Source organism: Melospiza georgiana, chromosome 5 (genome assembly GCF_028018845.1).
Source record: "Melospiza georgiana isolate bMelGeo1 chromosome 5, bMelGeo1.pri, whole genome shotgun sequence".
NCBI lineage: Eukaryota > Metazoa > Chordata > Aves > Passeriformes > Passerellidae > Melospiza > Melospiza georgiana.
Window position 1 is genome coordinate 35,998,992 of NC_080434.1, and position 20,152 is coordinate 36,019,143.

Below are 20,152 nucleotides of genomic sequence, written 5' to 3' on the forward strand. Positions count from 1 at the left end.
CTGCAGCCACACCGCCACAACAGCTGAAGGCATGTGGCTTCAAGAATGTGGCTTAAAGAAGAATGCCTAAACCCCACACTTTTAAACAAGAACACCAGCTCTACAGCACTGAAATAATTTCTTTTTGCCAATCTCACTGCACACCTGATAGCACCTATTCTTAGCTTCTCCACAGGCCCTTCCTGTAGGGACAAACCGGTGTCTGTCCATCTTTTGCCATGGTGCAGAAACTCACCAGAGTGAGCACAGGTTCACTTAAGCTCACACTCTGAAAGCCACCCTGGTTCCAGAGAGGTATGAAAGGTCTGTGCTGTGAAAGGTCTGCAGCCAAAGGTCTGCACAAATTTCCTAAAGGCCTCAAACACAAATTTCCTAAAGGCCCAGCAGCTGAGTTGCTTCGTGGTTGGTGCCACCCCTGATGCCTTGCACAGGATGGGGGCAGTCAGCAGGAGATGGCCGTTCAGCCACACTGCATCGACACCAGCCCCAGGCATTACCTGGGGAGCAGCAGCTGCTGTGCTGGGGCCAGAGTGGTGCCTGAGGGACATCAGAGATGGGGTAGGGTCAGCCATGGGCTGTTGTCAGGTCTGCTCCCACTCCACAGGGAGTGAAGCTTGACATTTTAGCTATATGATGGAATATTTGGAATTTTAGCTACATGATGGAATAGCTCCTGTTGAGTAATAGGAGGAAAACTGAATTAGATGTGGTTGAAGCAGGGGGCGGGGGGGCAGAAGTTCTTTTAAAAGGTGTCTCCCGCACCGGAAAACTCGCATTTAAAAATTCTGTAGTCAGGTCAAATTCGGATGTCTGTATGCCAAAGGAAAGCCAACATAACCTCCTCCGCAAAGAAAGCCGGAGGGGAGTTTTATAATACTTTCTTACAGAGTAAAAGCTGCAGGGTGGGCGCACCTTCAGATTTCCCCTGAATTTTCCATGGCAGACGTAGCTACTCTAGAGAGAGAGCGCGGGCTCGTTGGGCGGCCGAGGACAGGGATGCTGCACCGGCGGAGGAGCGCTCAGCCCGTGTCTCCCCGGGGGACGCGGAGAGGCGGAGGCGGCCCCGGGGGCGGCCCCCAGCCCTCCCTGCGTGTCGCGGACTCACCTGGGGGCGGCCCGAGGCGGCGGCGGCGGGCGGCTCCCAGCTCCCGGCTGCCGGCGCTCAGCCCAGGGCTGCCGGGGCGGCGGGAGGCGGCGCGGGGCAGCTCCCGCCGAGCCCCGCAGCTGCCGGAGGAGCAGGCACAGCAGGAGCAGCAGCAGCAGCAGCAGCAGCAAGAACAGCGCCAGGTAGAGGAGCAGGTTGAGCTCCCACTCCATGCTGCCCGCGGCGCGGCGCGGCTCGGCTCGGCTCGGCTCCCCGCGGACCGCTCGGTGCCGGTGGCGGCCGAGCCTCCTCCCCTGCGGCAGGAGAGGGGCACCGGGCGGAGGGGCCGCGGAGCCCGTCCTGCCTTCACCCCCCGCCTCTGCGGCCCCTCCCGGCGGGGCAGCCCCGGCGGCAGGAGGGCACCGGGGCAGGGGCGGTCGGTGCGGGGGCACCGGGGCTCCACCGTGCTGGCGCTCCGAGCCTGGCGCGTGTTGTCCCCGCTCCCTGGGCACAGGTCCCCGGTCACACAAACGATGTCACACAAACGACCGCCTGTCACCGGCAGGAGAAGCTCCTGGGGTGGCACACTTCGAGTCGGAGCCTTCCGTCCAGACTGAAATGCCCACATGTGCACCCACCCTCGCTGCCTGCCCAGCCCGAGTCACCTTACACCGCACAGGCCAAACAGCTCCGAACGCCAGCGGCACCAGGAAATGTCTCTCCCCTTGAAGATATTTGAGAACCCTGCCCGTGGCCCGAAGCAAAAACACTCGTCAGGTATTGCCGTGGCAGTAGGAAAGTTATTCCGAGTTTTGGCCACTCGACTCAGATTTTGGTGAACGATGTGATTGTGATGGACCCACCATGAGTTCTGCCTTTCATGGTTCCATCTGTCCACTTCCCTGCATGATTTGTCTTGGCTCAAGTCATATTCCCAAAGCCTCCAAGGATTTATAAGCCAGGGAAGTGAAATTTCAGAGAGGGAACATTAGCACGGCTGCCTATACTGCAAATTTTGTGAGGGCCTGAGAAAGTACTGTTTTCTGAAGAAATATGTATTTAAAAAAAGCTCATAAATTCTACTTCACCAACCCTCCCAAATTCTTAACATAAGTATAGCATCACCCCAAGTCTGATCTAAGGAGACAAATATGTATTGAGTGTATATGATTTTACACCAAATCTTCTATCCTTGTTGGACCTGTGAATAGTATTTCACAATAAAGCTCAATATAAAAAATTGAGGCAATTTGGGAAAATGATCACTTACCTTTTCTTGAAGTAACAAAACATCATTCTGACAACTTTATCCACACTGTAGAAAACATCACCTGGTGGGAAAAGGCAAGACCTGCATCCATCATTCTCTAGTGCTCTCTGTGATCTCTGACACAATAATTGGACACTTTCCCATTTTGCTTGTATTACTATGAGCAATCCAACTACTCACAACAGTTTTCCTGTAAGCATTTCTGGGCAGGGAATGAAGAATTGGGATCTTTGGAAAATATGGAGAGATTAACACGTGGCACAGAGAATACTTCATGTGAGACAGTCTGCTCTTGTGCATGAGACCCTGCTGAGTGGATGTTCTACACAACAGGAGGCACTTCTCAACCACACTTCTATCTTTTAACAACCCCTGCATTCTAAGATACAACTGTAAATGTGAAATTTCATGTAAAATCAGACAAATCAACAAAAAGATGCATCCCCTGTTTTAAAAGGAGCATTTTAGTATCCAGATTTTAAGAGAGGCTATCCATGCAGAACAACAAAATCACTTGATCGAGAAAGATTATGACTTCCAGCATTTCAAGGCAGTCAAAATTAATTTCTGGTCTGTAACAGATACTTGGAAGCTGAATAAGCAGGAGAAATAATTGGGAAAAAAAAGCGCCATTTTGATTTAATGGTTTAACTTGATTATCTGATAATCCCCAATGTTATTAAATGTGCTGTCATCTCTCAGGGATCAGATGGGGCTCGTAAGCTTGTCAGTACTCTGAATTTCCTCTGTATTGTAGGACTATCAATATTTGTGGTACCAGCAAACATTTTCTGACACCTTTCCAACAGGAAAAAAATAAACCAAACTAGATTCCAAATAGATATTCACTTAATTTTCACACTCCTGAGCTCTTGCATCAAGCCAGCATTTACCTTACCTCTCAAGTAATATTTGAGATTAGGATATGAGAAAGCACTTTTTTTCAGGAAACAATTTTGTTCTATTTTTGCCTGTTCCCCATGAAATGAAATTACAGTTTCTACTTTAACACAGACACCTGTTGGTTCTTAAGAGAATTTGAAGATGCTTCTAAAAGGTTTGAAAATCTTAAACCACACTAAAATCTGAACTCAGACTTTGGTTTTGTATATTCAGAGCCTTCAACTCAAGCTGTAACAATTCTGGCTTAGCATGACACTTAACTCAGCAACTGGTTTCACTTAAATCCATAGAAATCATGGAAACAGTTTGCCTGGAGACAGGGAAATTGCAGGGTATGGAGACAAAAAAAGGAGAGGTGTAACTTATTTTCCTCTGACTTTGTTGCTTGCCTGGCATCCAGCCTTGGAAACACTTCCCACTTTCCCCACGGGATTGCTGAGGGCTGGGAACCAGAGTTCATTCCATGCAGCACTGTCTACAGGATCAGAATTTCTGGCACCACCCTTTGGAGCAAAAAAATTCTTAAATTCTTTCATGAGAGCAGTAAACCCCAAGAGGTGATGTGAAGGTTAAAGTACAGGTGGCAATAGCAAGAATATTTTGGAGTTTACCCTGAAATCTAGCCTATGGAAGATGATCGAGCTAGAAGCATCCAGCAAGTAGATGAAGATATTATTACCAATTTGCCTTAAGCTGGTGTTTGGATGATTTTCTGGCAGTTCTGGATCCCTTTCTTTTGTCTGTTTTGGTTTTGTTTTCTTTTTTTTTTTTTTTGGTTTTTTTGCTTTGGTTTTTGGTTTTGGGGGGTTTTTTGTTTGTTTCTTTGGGGTTTCTTTGGGGTTTTTTGTGTGTTTTTTGGTTTGTTTTTTGGTTTTTTTTGTTTATTTTTTGTTTTGTTTTGTTGTTGGTCTTGTTGTTGTTGTTTAGGGTTTTTTGTTTGTTTGTTTGGGTTTTTTTTTTAATAAAATTATCTGAGCATATATACCAGGCAACTCCTTTCCTAAATTTTCGCCTTGGAAGCTGTGACACATTCCTTCTAATATGTAAGGGACACAGGTGCTTATCTGTGCTTCAGATAAAGAGCTTGTTTGAGTGCTTCCCTGGATTGAGATTCCCTTGTTTGAGAGCTTGTTTGATCCGGTGTTTCCCTGGATCCTGGCCAGAATGTTCCTCATCTCAGCGGGAGGCAAGGATTGCCCATCCTCCCACCCCCCCAGAACTGTTCACCATAAAAACAAATAATAAATTAAATTATTACATCTAGGCAAAGCCATTCTTCCCAAATAACCTTATCAGCTGGAACAATGCATACATCGTGTCATGCATGGGTGTGGAAATGAGCAGGACTTGCAGCCAAGCAGCAGAGGCACATTGCAGTTAAGGCTGCCATGGAAAGAGAAGGTCAATTTCTTATTTATTTTGATTAGGCCATAAAAATTGCTGGCAGCTTGCTGTCAAGAAGCAAAGATTCTGATGCAGTTTGCTTTTCTTCTCCAGTCCTCAAATGAGATTTTCCCTCCAGGCTCAGTTCAGTAAGATAATCCAATTCAAGCATTTCAGCCCACAGAGCATTAAGCTCAAAAGAAGAAACGCTTCCATGTGGGCACAGTAGATCATCAGGATCTTCTTTCTAAAAGTTCCTGCTTTAGCCTAAGTACCTGTGATTTATTTGCTCATTTATTCACTCTGCAGGGTGCAACACTCACTCCCTCTGAACACCCAGAGTATTTCCATTATTTCCTTACCACTGTAGCCCTGCCCTCCACTGTTCAGAAACACAGAAATTTCTCAGCTTCTATTTCATGAACCATTTATACTGACCTCATTTTCTGTTTACCCTCCTCCTACAGATTTCCAATGCTGTGGTTTTACACTTCCTTAATTTGTCCATTAAATCCTACACCCTTCCTAGCACATGTGCAAGCACCAAAGCTGTAAAGTAACCTTTGTGTGAAGAAGACAGGCATGGATCAAAGGGGACACAGCTGATTTCCAGCCCCAATACCTGACTTATTTCCCCTGGAATTACATCCAGCTCCTCCTGAAGTTCACCATCATCACCACCTTCTCTGTTTTGAAAAGGGTGCTTTGCCACCAGCCTGTTGGATTGAGGCACCTAACAGTTCACTGAGAGAGCAGGAACAGGAATTTTTCCCACTCCACTTCAAGCAGAAATCTCAACATACGGTGAAATTAACATCTTTTTGTAATTGATGAAGAGTAAGTAGTTTGGACGACTCCCACAAACAAAAAAAAAAATCCCTTCCAAATTTGCTGTTAGTAAACTTGAAGAGTAACAGAATTTAATCCCAAGCCTTCACTAATGAATATTGTCACCAAATTCACACAACAAAAACGTAAAATCAGACAGAATTTCCACATAAAGACTGCCAGTAAAACTCCAAGGGCTAATTGCTTATTTTTGGCCTTGGAGAAGGAGTGTCTTTTTATAATGTCATCGATATTGTCTTAATATTTGTGACGATATTTATCCTAAACTGAAAGTACAAAACCAGCATGGGAAAATCAGGCAGCACTTGTCCTCACCAACACAAACTTGTGAGTTTCAGAAACACAACTTACATTTTAGTTTGTACTAGAACTGTAGTGTGTTAACAGGGTTTGAAAAGACAGCCTGAGATATTTCAACACTTTTGTGTGGAAAACGCCAGTGTCTGGGGCTTAATGTTGGTGGGAAGATAACATTTTCTCGTTATAGCTCAAACTAGGCATAAAGGCCACTTGTAAAGGCCTTTTTACTTACGGGCAACATTTCAGAACAGCAGGGAGGGATGTTCCTCTGGCAGCCTGGATGTCTCGGCTGCATTTTTGCCTGCAGCACTGACCGCCGTGCTCCCGACACCGGCCCGGCTGCTTCCTGAGGGCTGCAGGGCATCCGCACCTTGCGGGCTGAGCACCACAATAGTGTGAACCACTCCAAATGTCTGGCATGCATGTTTTGTGGGGTTTTTTTAAATTCCAGATGGCTTTCCCGACACCGGCACTCCGGCATCAGCTCACGCTGCCTCTGTCCCTCATGTGCCGCCTCACGGCTGAGGCGCACACCCTGCGCTGCTGCGGCTTCTCCTCGGGGACTGTATGCAATTTTAGGCACCAAAATGGAAGCAAAAAGACATGGAGCTGTTGGGCAGCACGAGGATGCTGAAGGGCCTGGAGGGGAAGCCGTGTGAAGGGCGGCTGAGGGCACTTGGTTTGTCCAGCTGGCGGAGACTGAGGGGAGACCTCAGCATCCTCGGGACGGGGAGCGGAGGGGCAGATGCCGATCTCTGCACCCTGATGACCAGGGACAGGACTCGAGGAAACAGCATGAAGCCGAGCCGGGGCAGGTTTAGCTTGGAGAGCAGGGGAAGTTTTTCCAAGCAGAGCGTGTTCGCGCCCCATAAGGGATTTCTCAGGGCCGTGCCCTCCCTGAGGGGACGCGCGCAGGGGCGGGAGCGCGGCGCGTGCGGGCTGGGCACGCGCGGCGCGCGGCGATGACGCGCGCGCGCTCCCCCTCCTTCGCCCGTCTCTCCGCCCGTCACCCTCACGGCGCGGCCATGAAGGCGACGCCGCTCTCCAACTGCGAGCGGCGCTTCCTCCTGAGAGCCATCCAGGAGAAGAAGGTGCGGCGCCGGCATCCCCCTCCCTGCCCCTTTCCCCATCCCTTCCCCGCTGCCCGGCTGTCCCCGGGATCCGCGCCCGCGCGGTGCCGTCGCATGCCGGGCATGGCGCGCTGACCCTCCGTGTATTCCCGCAGCGCCTGGACGGGCGGCAGTGCTACGACTACCGGAACATCCGCATCTCCTTCGGCGCCGACCGCGGCTGCTGCATCGTGGAGCTGGGCAGGACCAGGTGGGAGCGGGAGCTCGGCTGCGGGCCCGGCTTAGCTGGAGCCTGAGGTTCCCAGAGAGCTCTGTAAACAGATTTTAACCTTTCAAGCCTTAATGTCGTAGTATTTCAAGGGTAGGAGCAAAGAGGAGAAGATGGAAATTAAGTAAGCGGGAAAGGGGTGGTGTTTCCGTGATTATTGTAGTTACAGCTAATTTATAAAATGCAAAATTGTTCCCTAGTTTCCCTATATCTCGCATTTTGCGTTCTTCCCCAAACCAAACGACCCTTTTTTGCATGTGTAAAAATGAAATATAAGCACTTTATGCATATGAATATGCACAATATGAGTTATCGCATTATGAATAGATGCACAATATTTCATTACATTTTCTCATGTGTTCGAGTCAATTTTTAGTCTTAAAAGACAGGAGTATGTTCTAGTTCTTAACGTTTCGTTCTTTCAGTTGTCGACCAAAGTTTAAATCTGTATGATAGGCATTGAACAAGAAACTGTCAGGAGTGAAAATTACAAACTAAAACCCTAGCCACGTGCTTTTTCCCCAAGTATGTGTTTTGTTTCTAGATTTTCCCTGGTACGCTCTGTGACTTGGTGCTTTCTTTGCCTTGGCAGGGTTCTTGCCCAGGTCTCGTGTGAACTCGTTGCCCCTAAGCCCAGTCGGCCCACGGAAGGTGTGCTCTTCTTTAACCTGGAGCTCTCACCCATGGCTGCACCTGGGCTGGAGCCTGGCAGGTAATGAATGTCTAAAGAGGACTAAACAAGGATGGCATAAAAGCCACTGTAATCGTGTTGAGTTTGGGTTAATTTTGTTCCAACAGACAATCTGAGTTACTGGTGTCACTGAACAGACTGCTGGAGCGATGCCTCAGAGACTCCAAGTGCATTGAGACTGAATCTCTCTGTGTTGTTGCTGGTGAAAAGGTAGGAAAACTTCACTTCTGATGGGTTTAAACTAAAAGATACACGTAGTCCAATTTTAAGTTGGCCTCTGTCTTATGTTGGATAGTAGAAGTACTGATTTTAGGTTAGTGCAAAAATTCACTCATCTGATTTGAGAGGATTTTTACTTTGCCTGTCTGCATAGGCTTTCTGAAGTACTGGGACCCTACAGAATGATGTTTAAATTGTGCTGAAGTGCTGCACACTTCGTCATAACTAAATCTGGGTATCTTCAAATATACCAAGATCTTTCACCTTCTTAATCAAAGACCTAAGGAAAATATACTGTTTTTTTCTGGTTCAAAAAAATGAACTAGTTTTAAAAAAAACCAAACTTCTGTGAAATCCAGCAGTTTTGTTATTTTTTTGTTTTTGTGAGGTTTGGCAAATTCGGCTGGACATGCACCTGTTAAACCATGATGGCAACATCACTGATGCTGCCAGCATAGCAGGGATTGTAGCACTGTGCCATTTTCGCAGGCCAGATGTGTCTGTGCAAGGAGAGGAAGTAACTGTGGTAAGTTGTTTTTGTTTTTTGGTGTTTTTTTTTTTTTTAATTTCCTGAAATTTCTTTGTCACTTTAAAATCAAACAAGTTTCATAAATAACTGTGTTCTGGGCCAATTCCTTTCAAAGTACACTCCTGAGGAACGTGATCCTGTCCCCTTGAGTATCCACCACATGCCCATTTGTGTCAGTTTTGCCTTCTTCCATCAAGGGTAAGATTTTGAGGTCTTATGTACCCATATAAGGGGTATAAACCTTATATACCCATAGTTATTAATATGCAAACCAACTCCTTTGTTTAATTGTGTTTGGGGGTAGTAAGATAGCTCAAATTTCTACTGTTGCCTCATATTTCAAACCTTGATTCTAGGACCTATTTGTTGGTGGATCCCACTGAACGTGAGGAGCGGGTGATGGATGGGCTGCTGGTAATTGCCATGAATAAACACCATGAAATTTGTACCATCCAGTCCAGTGGAGTGGTCATGCTGCTGCCAGATCAGGTAAACCTTTGCTCTGACCAGTCCTTCTGTGGTGTACTGGCTGCTTCCTGTGCTGCAGTCTTGATGTGGTAATATCCGTGACATTTGGAAACTGAGAAGTCAATTAACTGTCTGATTTTATTGGAAAAGATTATGTATTTTTTGTCTTAGTGGAGGAGCACAGTACTGCGTACCATGCTGCAGAAGGGATGTAGAAAATGCATTGGTTTTGGTCAGATATGCATATTTTTATTTTCCCTGAGACTTGGCTGAAAAAAACCCCTGCAAATTATTTCCAGTTGCACTATGGAAGCTGTTAACTTTTTGCATAAAGTTTCAGTGAATCCAGATCCTCATGCTAAGGTGCCATATTGTGTTTGTAATTCCTGTGATTGAAATGTATGTGATTCTTAGGATGCTCTGTAGTTTCAGTTAAAAACCTCTTGATTTCCTGGTTGTAAGCTGCTTTTTGTATGTGTAACAGATTCTGAGGTGCAGTAAAATAACAGCTGTTAAGGTTGCAGAAATAACAGAACTGATTCAGAAAGCCTTGGAAAATGACCAGAAAGCCAGGTGAGTGTTTTGGGAAGGGCTGGAAATGAGATTTTTTTAGGGAATAATGTCAGATTGTGGTTTCAGCAGCAAATTGTCTTCACTTCTATTTGTTTTAAATAGCAAGCATTTGTATATTTGAACTTGAAAAGAGCAGCAGTTTTTGGTTATCCTGAAATAATGTCTGTTGCTGAACGGCCAGGAAAGAAGGCGGCAAGTTCGGCTTCGCAGAATCCATCCCCAACCAAAGGATCACTGCCTTCAAAATGGAGAGTGCTGCTGTGGACACCAACGACGTGGAAGAACAGGCTGGAGAAATCATTGCTAAAGCTGACCCTCCCTCAGAAGTGTATCTTTTCCAGGGTATTACCCAAGGGAAAACCAGACTAACACACATCTAAGATTCCTCTTGGGTTAGGTAGCCATATAACCTTGAGAGGAAACATCATCATCCTCATCATCCTGGTCTTGGTTCGGTCTGATTTTTATTCCTTGCCTAAAGTGCAGAGCTGAGGTCAGAGCTGTGATTATTACATTGACTGGAGAAGTGGCACTCTGAACTCCCCTTTAGGGCTGTTGTCCCCAGCTTTGCCCTCAGAATATAAAGAAATGTACCAGCAAACACCAAGGTTTTTCTTAACTCCTGCAGTTTTGCCAGTCCAGTAGTGCACACTCCTGGCACAGCCCAAATTGGGGAAGGAATAGAGAGCTCCTGGGGAGACCTTGAAGAATCTGAGAAGGAAGAAGCAGCAGAAGAGGAAGGTGAAAGTGAGGCAGCTGCTTTTGAATGTGTGAAGGTGGAGACTGAGGATACAAGTACACTGAAGGAAACTAAGAGTGGTAAGTATTTGTTTTCTTAATATCAGATCTTATTATATCACTTTATTAACAGTTTATAGTTAAAATGTGAAAGGTCTGTAGGAAGAAAGAACCATTGTAGCCACTTTACACATTTGCTAATTCCACTTGACCCAGTCAGTTCTTTTCAAAAGTTGATTTCTGTAGTATGGGGAGGGCTCCAAATGAATCAGTAACCCCTCGGGATGTTCGTTTAAAAATGCTGTGGTTATTCTTTACAGGAGTTGTTTGTACAAAGCTGACCAGCAGTTTGGGGTTGGTGGGGTTTGTGTGTTTTTTTAGATGAACCCATTGTTGTGTCTGACAGCGAGGAGGAAGAAGTTGTCATTCTGGAACCACAGGAACTACCAAGGAAAACAAGGTAAGCAGCAAGTGGAATTAGGAGGGGAAAAGTTTGTAAGGAGTATTACCAGGAAGGGCAGGATTTTGGCAAGGCCAAGAAAGGTTTCAGTGGATAAAAGGGAATACAGATATAGCTGAGAGCAAGGAAGTTTAAATCTAGCTAAATCTCTTCTGTCCTGGGAGGCCAGAACCTATCTGGCCTGCAGCTCATTTGACTCATTTTAGTCCTTCCAGAGGGAGTGAGAGCATACAAGTGGATCTCAGTCAGAGGCTCCTGAGAGCTGCTGCAGACATTCTCTGTGCTGCATTAGAGCTGATGTTGAGTTTTACCTCCAATAAGTGAGATTTGCTGCTGTATCCATGGAAACCCTTGTTGTTGGTGCACTTTCAAAAGATTAACTTACACCTTGGCCCCAGGCATGGGGGGGAGTTGCCAAGTTATGGATAATCAGCCTGTGTTATTTTGAAAAACTATTCAGTATGTTTCTCTGATACAACTGTTGTTTGCTGACAGAACACAGGCCAGCTCCAAACAAGAAAATCCAAGTAAGAAAGCATTTAACAAAAGGAGAAGAAAGAAGAGAACTTCTCGTTAAAGCCACCATCCCTCCTGCAGGAATGCTGTATCATATGGATTTTGGTGTATTATTACTGAGTTTATTTTTGTAGATAATTTTATTTCCTCCCCTCCCAATATCTGGTTTTGCTTTTTTATGTTAAACCATTAATAAATATGGTAAATATTAAATATGTTAAACCATTGTACACAGATTTAAATAAAAAAATGGTGCCTGAAATGGTAATTGAAATCCTAGGTTTGGCATCCAGCTGCAGCAAAAACTCACCTACTTCAGCTTTCTGCACAGGGGAAAATCAATGTGCTGTTATTAAAGCCTTCTTGCCCCCATTACTCCACATCTTACCTTGTACTCAGACCACTTTGTATGAAAATCAGCAGAAATGCATGGACTTAACAAACTAGCACAGAACTTCAGCAGTGGAGTTTCTTTAAAAGTTTAATTAAATATTACATGCAACAGACAGGAATGCTTCTTGAACTATAGGCAAAGAGTTATGCTCTCAATTTAGGATCAGGCAAAACAAAGAGACAGGGAGAATTGCAAAATACCTGATCTGGGCACTTTGTTTGCAAACAAGTGACCCTAGAAACACACACATATTTACAGAGTGAAGCAGGGCTATTTTACAGGTGACCTCAGTGTTACATGAGCTGTGAACTGGAGAGGAGTTACTGCTGCAGATTTTACATTCCCCAAATCAGGTTAAGAACTTAATGTAAAAAAACCCCCAAAACCATATGTATATAACATTGCTCCCAGCCAGGCAAATTTTGAATCAAGTTGTGCTCTTTCAGGAGAAGGGACCAACACACAAACCCTCTTATCTCCAGGAGCTAAACCAGTGCATTTTCTTAGTGTCAGTTCTTCCAACCCAAAGTCACTGTCCTGAGTACAAAAATGGGTGAAGATGCAGTTCCTTCTTAGTTCTGTAGTACCACAAGACTGTAAACTTCTTCAGAAAAAAGAACAGTACCTTTTGCACTGCTGTTTCTCCCTTCTTCACATGTAACATCCCTATATTCCTTAGAGCCTTGAGTTGGAAAGGATTAGAAGTTAACCTGGATAGGCTTAACAGTAGTACAGTACAACCTGGGATATTTTGTTCAAGGCTTAGAAGCAAAAGCTGGAATTGTCCCATATTAACTTTGGAAAATGAGAAGGTGGAAAAAGATAACACTTAACAGCAGAAGCAAGAGCTGCCCTGAGGAAGGAGGACCATGCTGGGCAGTGATGCCAGCCCCTGACTGGGGATTTTTTGTTAGGCTGCAGAGGAGGTCGGGTTGATAATGGTGAAAATAAAACTCAGGGAGCATGGAAGAATTTTTCTCCATGCTATGGGGACAAATTCCATCGAAACTTGAGCACAGCTCTTTGATTAAGCACTAAATTAATACTAAAACCCACTGAAGTCTTTTCACCTAAAGTACTGCTACTTGCTCCTTTTCTGGAGAAAATATTTCATAAGCTTCCTTTAAATTACCCCTCCAATGTTGCTATTTCTCAGTGGTCCTGGAATACGCCACAGAAAGGAAGGGGAAGGCAGAACCCAGTTTCCCCAGAAGAGCATTGTGGCCTGGAACCTTCAAGTAATTGCTACCAGTCAGCGTTGCCAGTTGCCTTTCCAAGGTCACAAACAGGGAAAAACACATTCCTCCCTATGCAAACTCCCTCTCCTGCAAGGTTAAAGTGTTTCCAACCCCAAGCACCAGACATGATATACCGCACAGGCTGTCCCAAATTAATTTTAGCATTTCAGTAGCAGCCCACTGAAATTCATCTAAATAAAGGCTGCTGGCCAATGAAATATGGTTTTTCATTAACCATTAGAACATGCATAGAAGTCCAAGTGCATCCTAAGAAGAACAGATTGGTCAAAAAGGCCACTCCTGCTGCTTATTTCGACCAGAATTTTGATCACCATTGCTTTTGTAGTTGAGGTGGTTCAGGGAAGGCTCAGGCAGGAGCACAAGGGTGGGGGCAGAGTAGTAACTTTGTAGCTGCTGAGGTGACACAAGGAGTTCTTTCTCATGAACTGCTGCTGCTCAGCCTGACAGAGATGACGATTTGAAAAAAAATATTTCCAATAGCCCACACCCAAACAGCTGTTGGACATCTCTGGGGAGGAGTTTATACTGCTGGGTGCCCAGATAACCAGAGACAGCACCGACTCCAAGCTGAAGAGGCACAGGTTTCACAGGGCAGCCCTTGCCAAAAGGCTTTAGGAATGAATGCCAGTCTCATATGACAGCACTACCCCTCAGTGATTTTAAGCTATTGGCAAGACCACTAACATCAGATACAAAAACTGTTTATTAGCCAACCCGGAAATGGCTCAATTCAGCCCACTTCCATGCACTTGCTGCTTTACATGCCAACAGCAGCAGTACAGGGCAGCATCACTCCATTTACACAGGCTGAAGGTAAACATCCACTTGATCTAATGCTGATTGAATGCCAGTTTGCTTATGTAACAGTTGCAGAACTAAGGAAAAACATGGCACATTTTTGCTGCGTGCCAGAGAGGAGCTACTCCCAAGCATGAGGGGCGTATGGAATTCCTGCTGCTCTGCTCTGCACACAGCCCATCCATGTCAGAAGACATTCCCTGCTCTTGAGGCCACAGAGCAGCAGCTCACCCACTGCAGTTTAACCCCTCCACCACCCCTAAAGAGGTACAAGGCAAGCAGACTGAGGACTAATGTTCTCAGTAGGCATCAATGGACTTTTGGGACAGCCAACACATCAGTGGGAACTCCATGGGTTTGCATTAGTATCAGTTTTACACTTGGACCAGAAGATATTGACAGCAAGGCCATTTTCTGTGTAGTGGAAGCACAAGGTATGAACTGGTGCAGGGGTTTTAACTGTGCAGTCCCTGCAGCAGAGCACTCAGCCTTTCCCCTGATGAAATCTGGCACTACATTATACAGCAACTGGGGCAGGTCCTAGAGAGCTTCATGAGTCGGTTCCAGCAAGGAGCTCTCCTCGTGGCCAGAGAGTTTCTTCCAGTTTTGTAGCCATTAAGGCAATGTTTTGGATCTATGCTAAGTCTCAGTTTAAACTAGACAGAATAAAAATGCTACTGATACTCTGTGGAAACCAAATCTTTCTTATTCAGAAGGAGAAAAAGCCCTACTATAATAATGCACTGCTAGTATTAACATTTAGTCTATAATTAGATAAGCAGTCTCAGACTTCACGTGGCCTGCATGGTTAATTCTGTGCCTGAAGAGAACATTTTGATAAAAACACAGCTAAAACTCTTAACAAGATTGCATGTACAAAAGATTTACATTAAAACCATATGAAACTAAACTTCATAATTGAAGTCATCAAGGCCTGTATTCATATTCTGATTGATCATATCTAGAATCCTGAACCATGTTTAAAACTGTACATCATTTTCTGGTAATATACATCTCTTAAAAAGATCAGTCTCTTGATTACTACAATAAGTTTAGTGTGTCTGGTGGGTCAATGAGAGATACTCCATGGTACCTAGAGAGGGAACAAAAGAGGCAGGATGTCATCTTGCTCAACCAAGCAGGCAGGAAAAATTCTGGGGCTTGTTGGCTGCCATGCCCCACACAGATTTTTAGGAGCATTAGGTATCACCAACTGTAGGAATGTCAAGAAAAATTCCTCCAGTTTCTACCTGACAGTTCAGGCAGCAACAGAACACCAAGTATTGCCTGACAAACCACAATGTAAAAACCCCAAGGAGTCTTGTCATCCTCACACTGAAGAGGTGAATTTGGTTAATTGAGTGTGCCTGAAGACTCAAAAGATACATCCCACACCCACACCCTGCCAGGCAGTTACATGCTTGGACAAATCAGCCATTAACACCTCCACAGATACTCACTTGCTACTCTTGTACTTTTCCCTTATGGACTGTTGTGTGTGCTGGGCTGCTTTGAGGTAGGTGTTGTGTAGGTCTATGAGGCAAGGCTTGATGTCTTCAAGGGTGTAGCCCGTTACTTTGCACAGGGATTCAGGCTGAGGGGAAAAAAGGAATGGGTGAGGGACATTTGAATGTTGCTGTTCACTTATGGTGGTCACCAGTAGTGGAGTCTTTATCTTTCTGTTGAACTATATTTACCTCACCCCCCTACCCCATTTTTCAAACGCCACAGGGAGCAATCCTTAATTACCAGCCCAGGAGCACAGAGGGGCTGCAATTCCTGGAGCCCAGGCCCAGCACTCAGAACTGTGTACAAGTACACTGAGCATACACAGAGGCCTGTGAGGGCTCACACCAGAGTGCTACGTACCCAGCTTTGTCCAGTGAGTGTGTAATCTGCCAGATGAAATGCTGCAGCAGCAATAACTGATGGCAAGTATTTCAGGTAAGGATCAGCATCAATTAGACTCAGCTCTCCCAGGTACTGCAAGGGAAATGAAAAAGGGAATCATCTGCTTCCAAAAGTTAACAGTTGCTCTGGAACCCTAACTTGAGCTTCCAATCCTGCCATCAGCTGGAAGGACATCTTTTATCAGTTTCCACTTACTTTCTCTTTAAGCATCTCCTGCTAGCTACTGCCAAACAGCATTCCCAGCACTTGCTTTCCCAGCACATTTTATATTTACAAACATACAAGAACTAGAGGGAAGAGTGTAGTCAGGTCTGACCTTTGCACAGTGAGACAAAGGCTTGTGTTTAGGGCCTCTGGTACCTACCACCGAGCTAGGATTTACTATAACTTCAGCTGAAAGGTTATCTGTGCTTTGTTCTAGAAATTAGTCTCTGGATTTAGAGCTTGCTGCTGGTTGAGGAAAAAACAAACCAAAAGTCCTTTTTTGCCAAAGTGTGTTAGTGGTCTTGCCAAAGTGTGTGGGTAGGTGTGGCAGCTGTAGATAAGAGAGAGGGAAAGATCTGGCAGTGCAACAAGCCCCAATTTCAAGTTCATTAATCTCTGCCTGCTCTGAATAAGGGTGCATGCTTGAGCCAGGCCAAGTGCCAGCCTCTGGAGAATAAGAATGGAGTATCCCACACAGAAAGTGGCAATAGGAGTGTTAGTTCCCAGCAGTGGGGCATGACTTCTGCAGGAGCACAATTCAGAAGGTGTATATATGTCATACATATACACAAATATATGTGCAATAAGTATCTGCAATAAAACTCTCTAATTACATGAGCTGAGCTAGTAATTCCTACTTACCATTGACAGGCTCTCCACTTTAGCATCTGTCTGCTGATGTAGAAAGTACTGGGTGAGGAACTGGTTGATTGTTGGAGCTGCCAAGTCAAATGACAAAACCTTCAGAATTAAGTGCTCCATCCTTAGGACCTGCTTCTTGGTGTAGGTGTCATCTGTGATGTAGACAAACTCGGCTACTTCAGGAGGGTAGATCTCTTCAAACTTTCTGCCAGGAGAAACGTTTATGAGTAAATAATTGAGTACTAGAAAACCACCAACATTCAATGAAATGCTCATTTAAATTCTGACTTGGGAAGGAGCTGGGCACTGGTGCCAAACAAGTTTGCTGCAGTTGGTTCCATAGCTCTTGAATCACCAGGATTTGAAATAAGAGAGCTACAACAGCATGATAATTCAGGACTAAGGAATTTAGTACTTGGAGTCACTGAAACTCCAGAATAACCCACTGAATTAGCAACTGGGGCAAGCACAACTTGCTTTTCACATGCCTTAAGCATATTCCCTCAAATACTATTTTAGATGCCGGCTGCTGCAGCTGGAAATAACAGATTCTCACTTTAGGGGCAAACTTCAAAGATAACTGCCCAGCTTTTAGGTGGATAACTCTTGATTTTTCTCCTACTGTGAAGCCTTCCCAAGTCAGTCCTGCTCTAGGCAACAGAACAGCCCCAAGATTTTCATTGGCATGAAACCAGCAGGTGGAACATGAAATGAAGCAATTTCACTTACGATGCGAGCAGCATAGCTGCAGTACCCACAAGCTGAAGTTTTCCTCTCAAAACAGACATGGATGAAAGAAACCTATCAATGTAATTTACAGCTAAGTGCAGGGTTTCGTTCTGTAATTTGTATTCTTCTCCAACTTCCACCAGCCAGTCCACAAGAATAGCCCGCATGTTATTTGTGATATCAGGTTGCTTCTTCATGTAGCCTATTTTGGGCTTGCACTTCACCTGTAGGTTTAGATGACAGATAGAGTTGAGGCTGGACCACGTGCTGGTAGGGAAGCAACTGTTTAAACTCCATTTATCACAGTTTAACAAATCAGAAGTAAACACTGGTGAGTTCAGGATCAGTAAGTTCTATTTCTGTAATCTCGCTTTCCAGCTTGTGCGTGGCACAATAAACTTTATCACAAGAAACCAGTCCCGTGCTCTTATTTCTCCCTTTCTAGCAAGCTCTAATTTAGTCACTGTCTTGGTAACTCATGTTCTGATACATTTCTCCACCCCAAACTCTTTCCCCGTGGGCTGTATGCAAATAAGAAAAGGGACAGCAGCTCACCTCCATTTCCCTCAGGTATGAATGGATTTCATTGATATAGTCTGGCACATTATTAACGTTTGGTGCTTTCTCTTCTGTTTCTGAGGTTATTGAAATATCCATAATACTTGGAGAATCTAAGCAGAGGATAACAGCCATGTTAAAATGGGCACCATCACATCATTTCCTCACAGCACAGGGAACCTTGTGCAGGCTCACTCAGCTGGACTGAGAGTTGGGGAGGGTCTATGGAAGTGAAATGTTAGTGCAACAGGAAAGTTTTCCCCTTCCCCTTTCTCCACTTCCCGCTAAGAATAAAGAGATGGAAAACTCTCTTGCAATTATGTAGTGCTCAGTGCACCCTGTGATACCTTGTAACATAGACGTGGATCCTGCAAGCTTAGATCGTGGCTTAAAACAGGGCAGGGGTGCCGGAGCTTTCAGTAGCCTGCCGAAGTGGATCAAAGAAAAACCACCCCCCGATATTCAGACATATGCTACAGAAGACGGATCTGGTAGTTCCCATTTTTCACATACTGGCAAGAGCTCAAAACACTTGCACCACTAACTGGCAGAAAAACCTTTAACGTTTTGGGATCTGCCTGGGTCAAGTCCCCTTCTAACTCTGTAATAGTAGCAAAGGGTGAGGCTTTATGGGTTGATCTTGTCTGTAATCTGGTTTCTCTCGTGAAGTACTGATAGTCAAAGTTGTAAATTATAAAACGGCCTAAAACAGGAGGGGATAAGAACGCATAGGCTCAGCTGCATGGCAGAGCTGTTGCACTCAGGTAAGCAGGCTCAAAGGAACCAAACCAGCCCTCGTCCCAGGCCACAGCTCTGCAGCTGGCTCTGGGAACCCTTCCCTGGGTGAGCTCCTCCTCGCTGCCCGGGGGCAGGCAGGGCCCTGAGGGGAGCAGGTGGGACGCGGCCTGCACGGCGCCCAGGGCCGGGCTCGCACGTACCGAAGCTCAGCTCCATGGCGTTGCCCAGGGGAGCCAGGGGCCGCCGCTCTCCCAGGGCACACACGGCCGCACGCAGCCCCAGCGCCGCCTCCTCCTTGCGCCCCGCCGGGACGCCCCGCTGCCGCCGCGGCTCCCGCTCCCCGTCGGGCTCGTCCACATGGATGGAGAAGGGCTGGTGTTGGTGTTGCTGCAGCCCCGCCGCCGCTCCATGGCCCTCGCAGCCGCCCCGCGCCGCCTGTGGGGAGAGCGGCCGTCAGCGCCGGGCCCTGACAGCTCCCGCCGCCGCCCCTTCCACACCGCCCCGCTCCCGCCGCTCCCCCTCACCTGCAGCGGGATCCCGGCGCGCTGCTGCGCCCCCCGCAGCAGCCCCAGCGCCACGCGGGTGCCGGCGGCGGGCAGCGGCGCCGCGGCTTTGCCGGCCGCCGGCGGGGGCACGTTCTCCTGGTTCTCCTGCTCCGCCAGCATGGCCGCAGCAGGAGCCGGGGGCAGCGCGGCGGAGGGGACGGCGGGGCCGGAGCGGCGGGGCCGGGGACGGGCGCGCCTGGAGCCGCCCGCGCCGTTCAAGTAGCCCGCGACTCTTGAACCGCCCAATGGGCGAGCGCGGCGTCACGGCCGCGCCGGATGGGGCGGACAGAGGGACGGACAGACAGACACGGGCGGACGCGGGGGGCGGGCAGCGCACGGGGAGGGACCGCGGCTGCCGGGGACAGCAGGCCCCGCACCCGCCCAGGGCAGGGAGAGAAGAGCCTCGGGCGTTCCCGCCGGGAAACGTGTGTGGGAAGCGAGATGGAGCTCGCCCAGCCGGGCTCCTGAACGTGGCCCGGGAGATGGGGGGGTTTGGCCAGGAGAAAGGGAGGCTCAGGGGGAGACCTCATCCCTCTCTCCAGCTCTCTGAAACGAGGGGATAGGGAGGTGCCCGCAGCGAGGGGCTAAGAGGAAATGGCCTCAGGATGAGGCCATAATAATCCTTCGATTGACAAAGAATCGCAGACCACAAAGGTACTCGTGTTCCAACCATCCTGCTCTGGGCAGGGACACCTTTCATTAGACCAGGTTAGTCAGAGCCCCATCCAACCTGGCCTTGAACACTTCCAGGGATGGGGTATCCATAGCTGCCCCAGGCAACATGTGCCAGGGCCTCCCCATCCTCAGATGAGACAATTAGGAGAAAAATTACCACTGTTAGAGGGAGTTACCATCGCTGGAGGTGTTTAAGAGGTGTCTGGATATGGGGTTGGGGGATGTGGTTTAGGGGTTACAGTGATAATGACAAGTTAATGGTTGGACGTGATAATCTCAAAGGTCTCTTCCACCCTTGGTGATTCTATGTCACTTCAATGAAGTTGATCTTTTTTACTGGCAAACATTTCTGTCTCCACTGGCTGCTTCATCTCTTGT

The 20,152-nt window shown here is 46.8% G+C and overlaps 2 protein-coding genes across 3 annotated transcripts; one reads left to right on the forward strand and one right to left on the reverse strand.

Moving 5' to 3' along the window:
• Positions 1-6,780: 6,780 nt before the first annotated feature.
• EXOSC9 (exosome component 9) lies at positions 6,781-11,583 on the forward strand. 2 transcript variants are annotated; one of them, XM_058023813.1, is made up of 12 exons: positions 6,781-6,880; positions 7,015-7,109; positions 7,720-7,839; positions 7,926-8,028; positions 8,426-8,563; positions 8,682-8,764; positions 8,923-9,055; positions 9,519-9,607; positions 9,789-9,935; positions 10,236-10,426; positions 10,727-10,805; positions 11,301-11,583. In XM_058023813.1, the coding sequence occupies exons 1-12, from the start codon at positions 6,815-6,817 to the stop codon at positions 11,380-11,382; spliced, it is 1,326 nt and encodes a 441-aa protein (XP_057879796.1). In that variant the 5' UTR covers positions 6,781-6,814; the 3' UTR covers positions 11,383-11,583. The 2 variants fall into 2 exon arrangements, with proteins under 2 accessions (XP_057879796.1, XP_057879797.1); XM_058023814.1 differs by having other exon boundaries at positions 10,245-10,426.
• A 3,204-nt stretch (positions 11,584-14,787) lies between these two features.
• CCNA2 (cyclin A2) lies at positions 14,788-19,219 on the reverse strand. The gene is made up of 8 exons (XM_058023815.1): positions 19,079-19,219; positions 18,755-18,989; positions 17,814-17,929; positions 17,259-17,482; positions 16,530-16,734; positions 15,642-15,755; positions 15,233-15,366; positions 14,788-14,865 (listed from the first exon to the last, which is right to left on the reverse strand). The coding sequence occupies exons 1-8, from the start codon at positions 19,217-19,219 to the stop codon at positions 14,814-14,816; spliced, it is 1,221 nt and encodes a 406-aa protein (XP_057879798.1). The 3' UTR covers positions 14,788-14,813.
• Between the last annotated feature and the right edge of the window lie 933 nt (positions 19,220-20,152).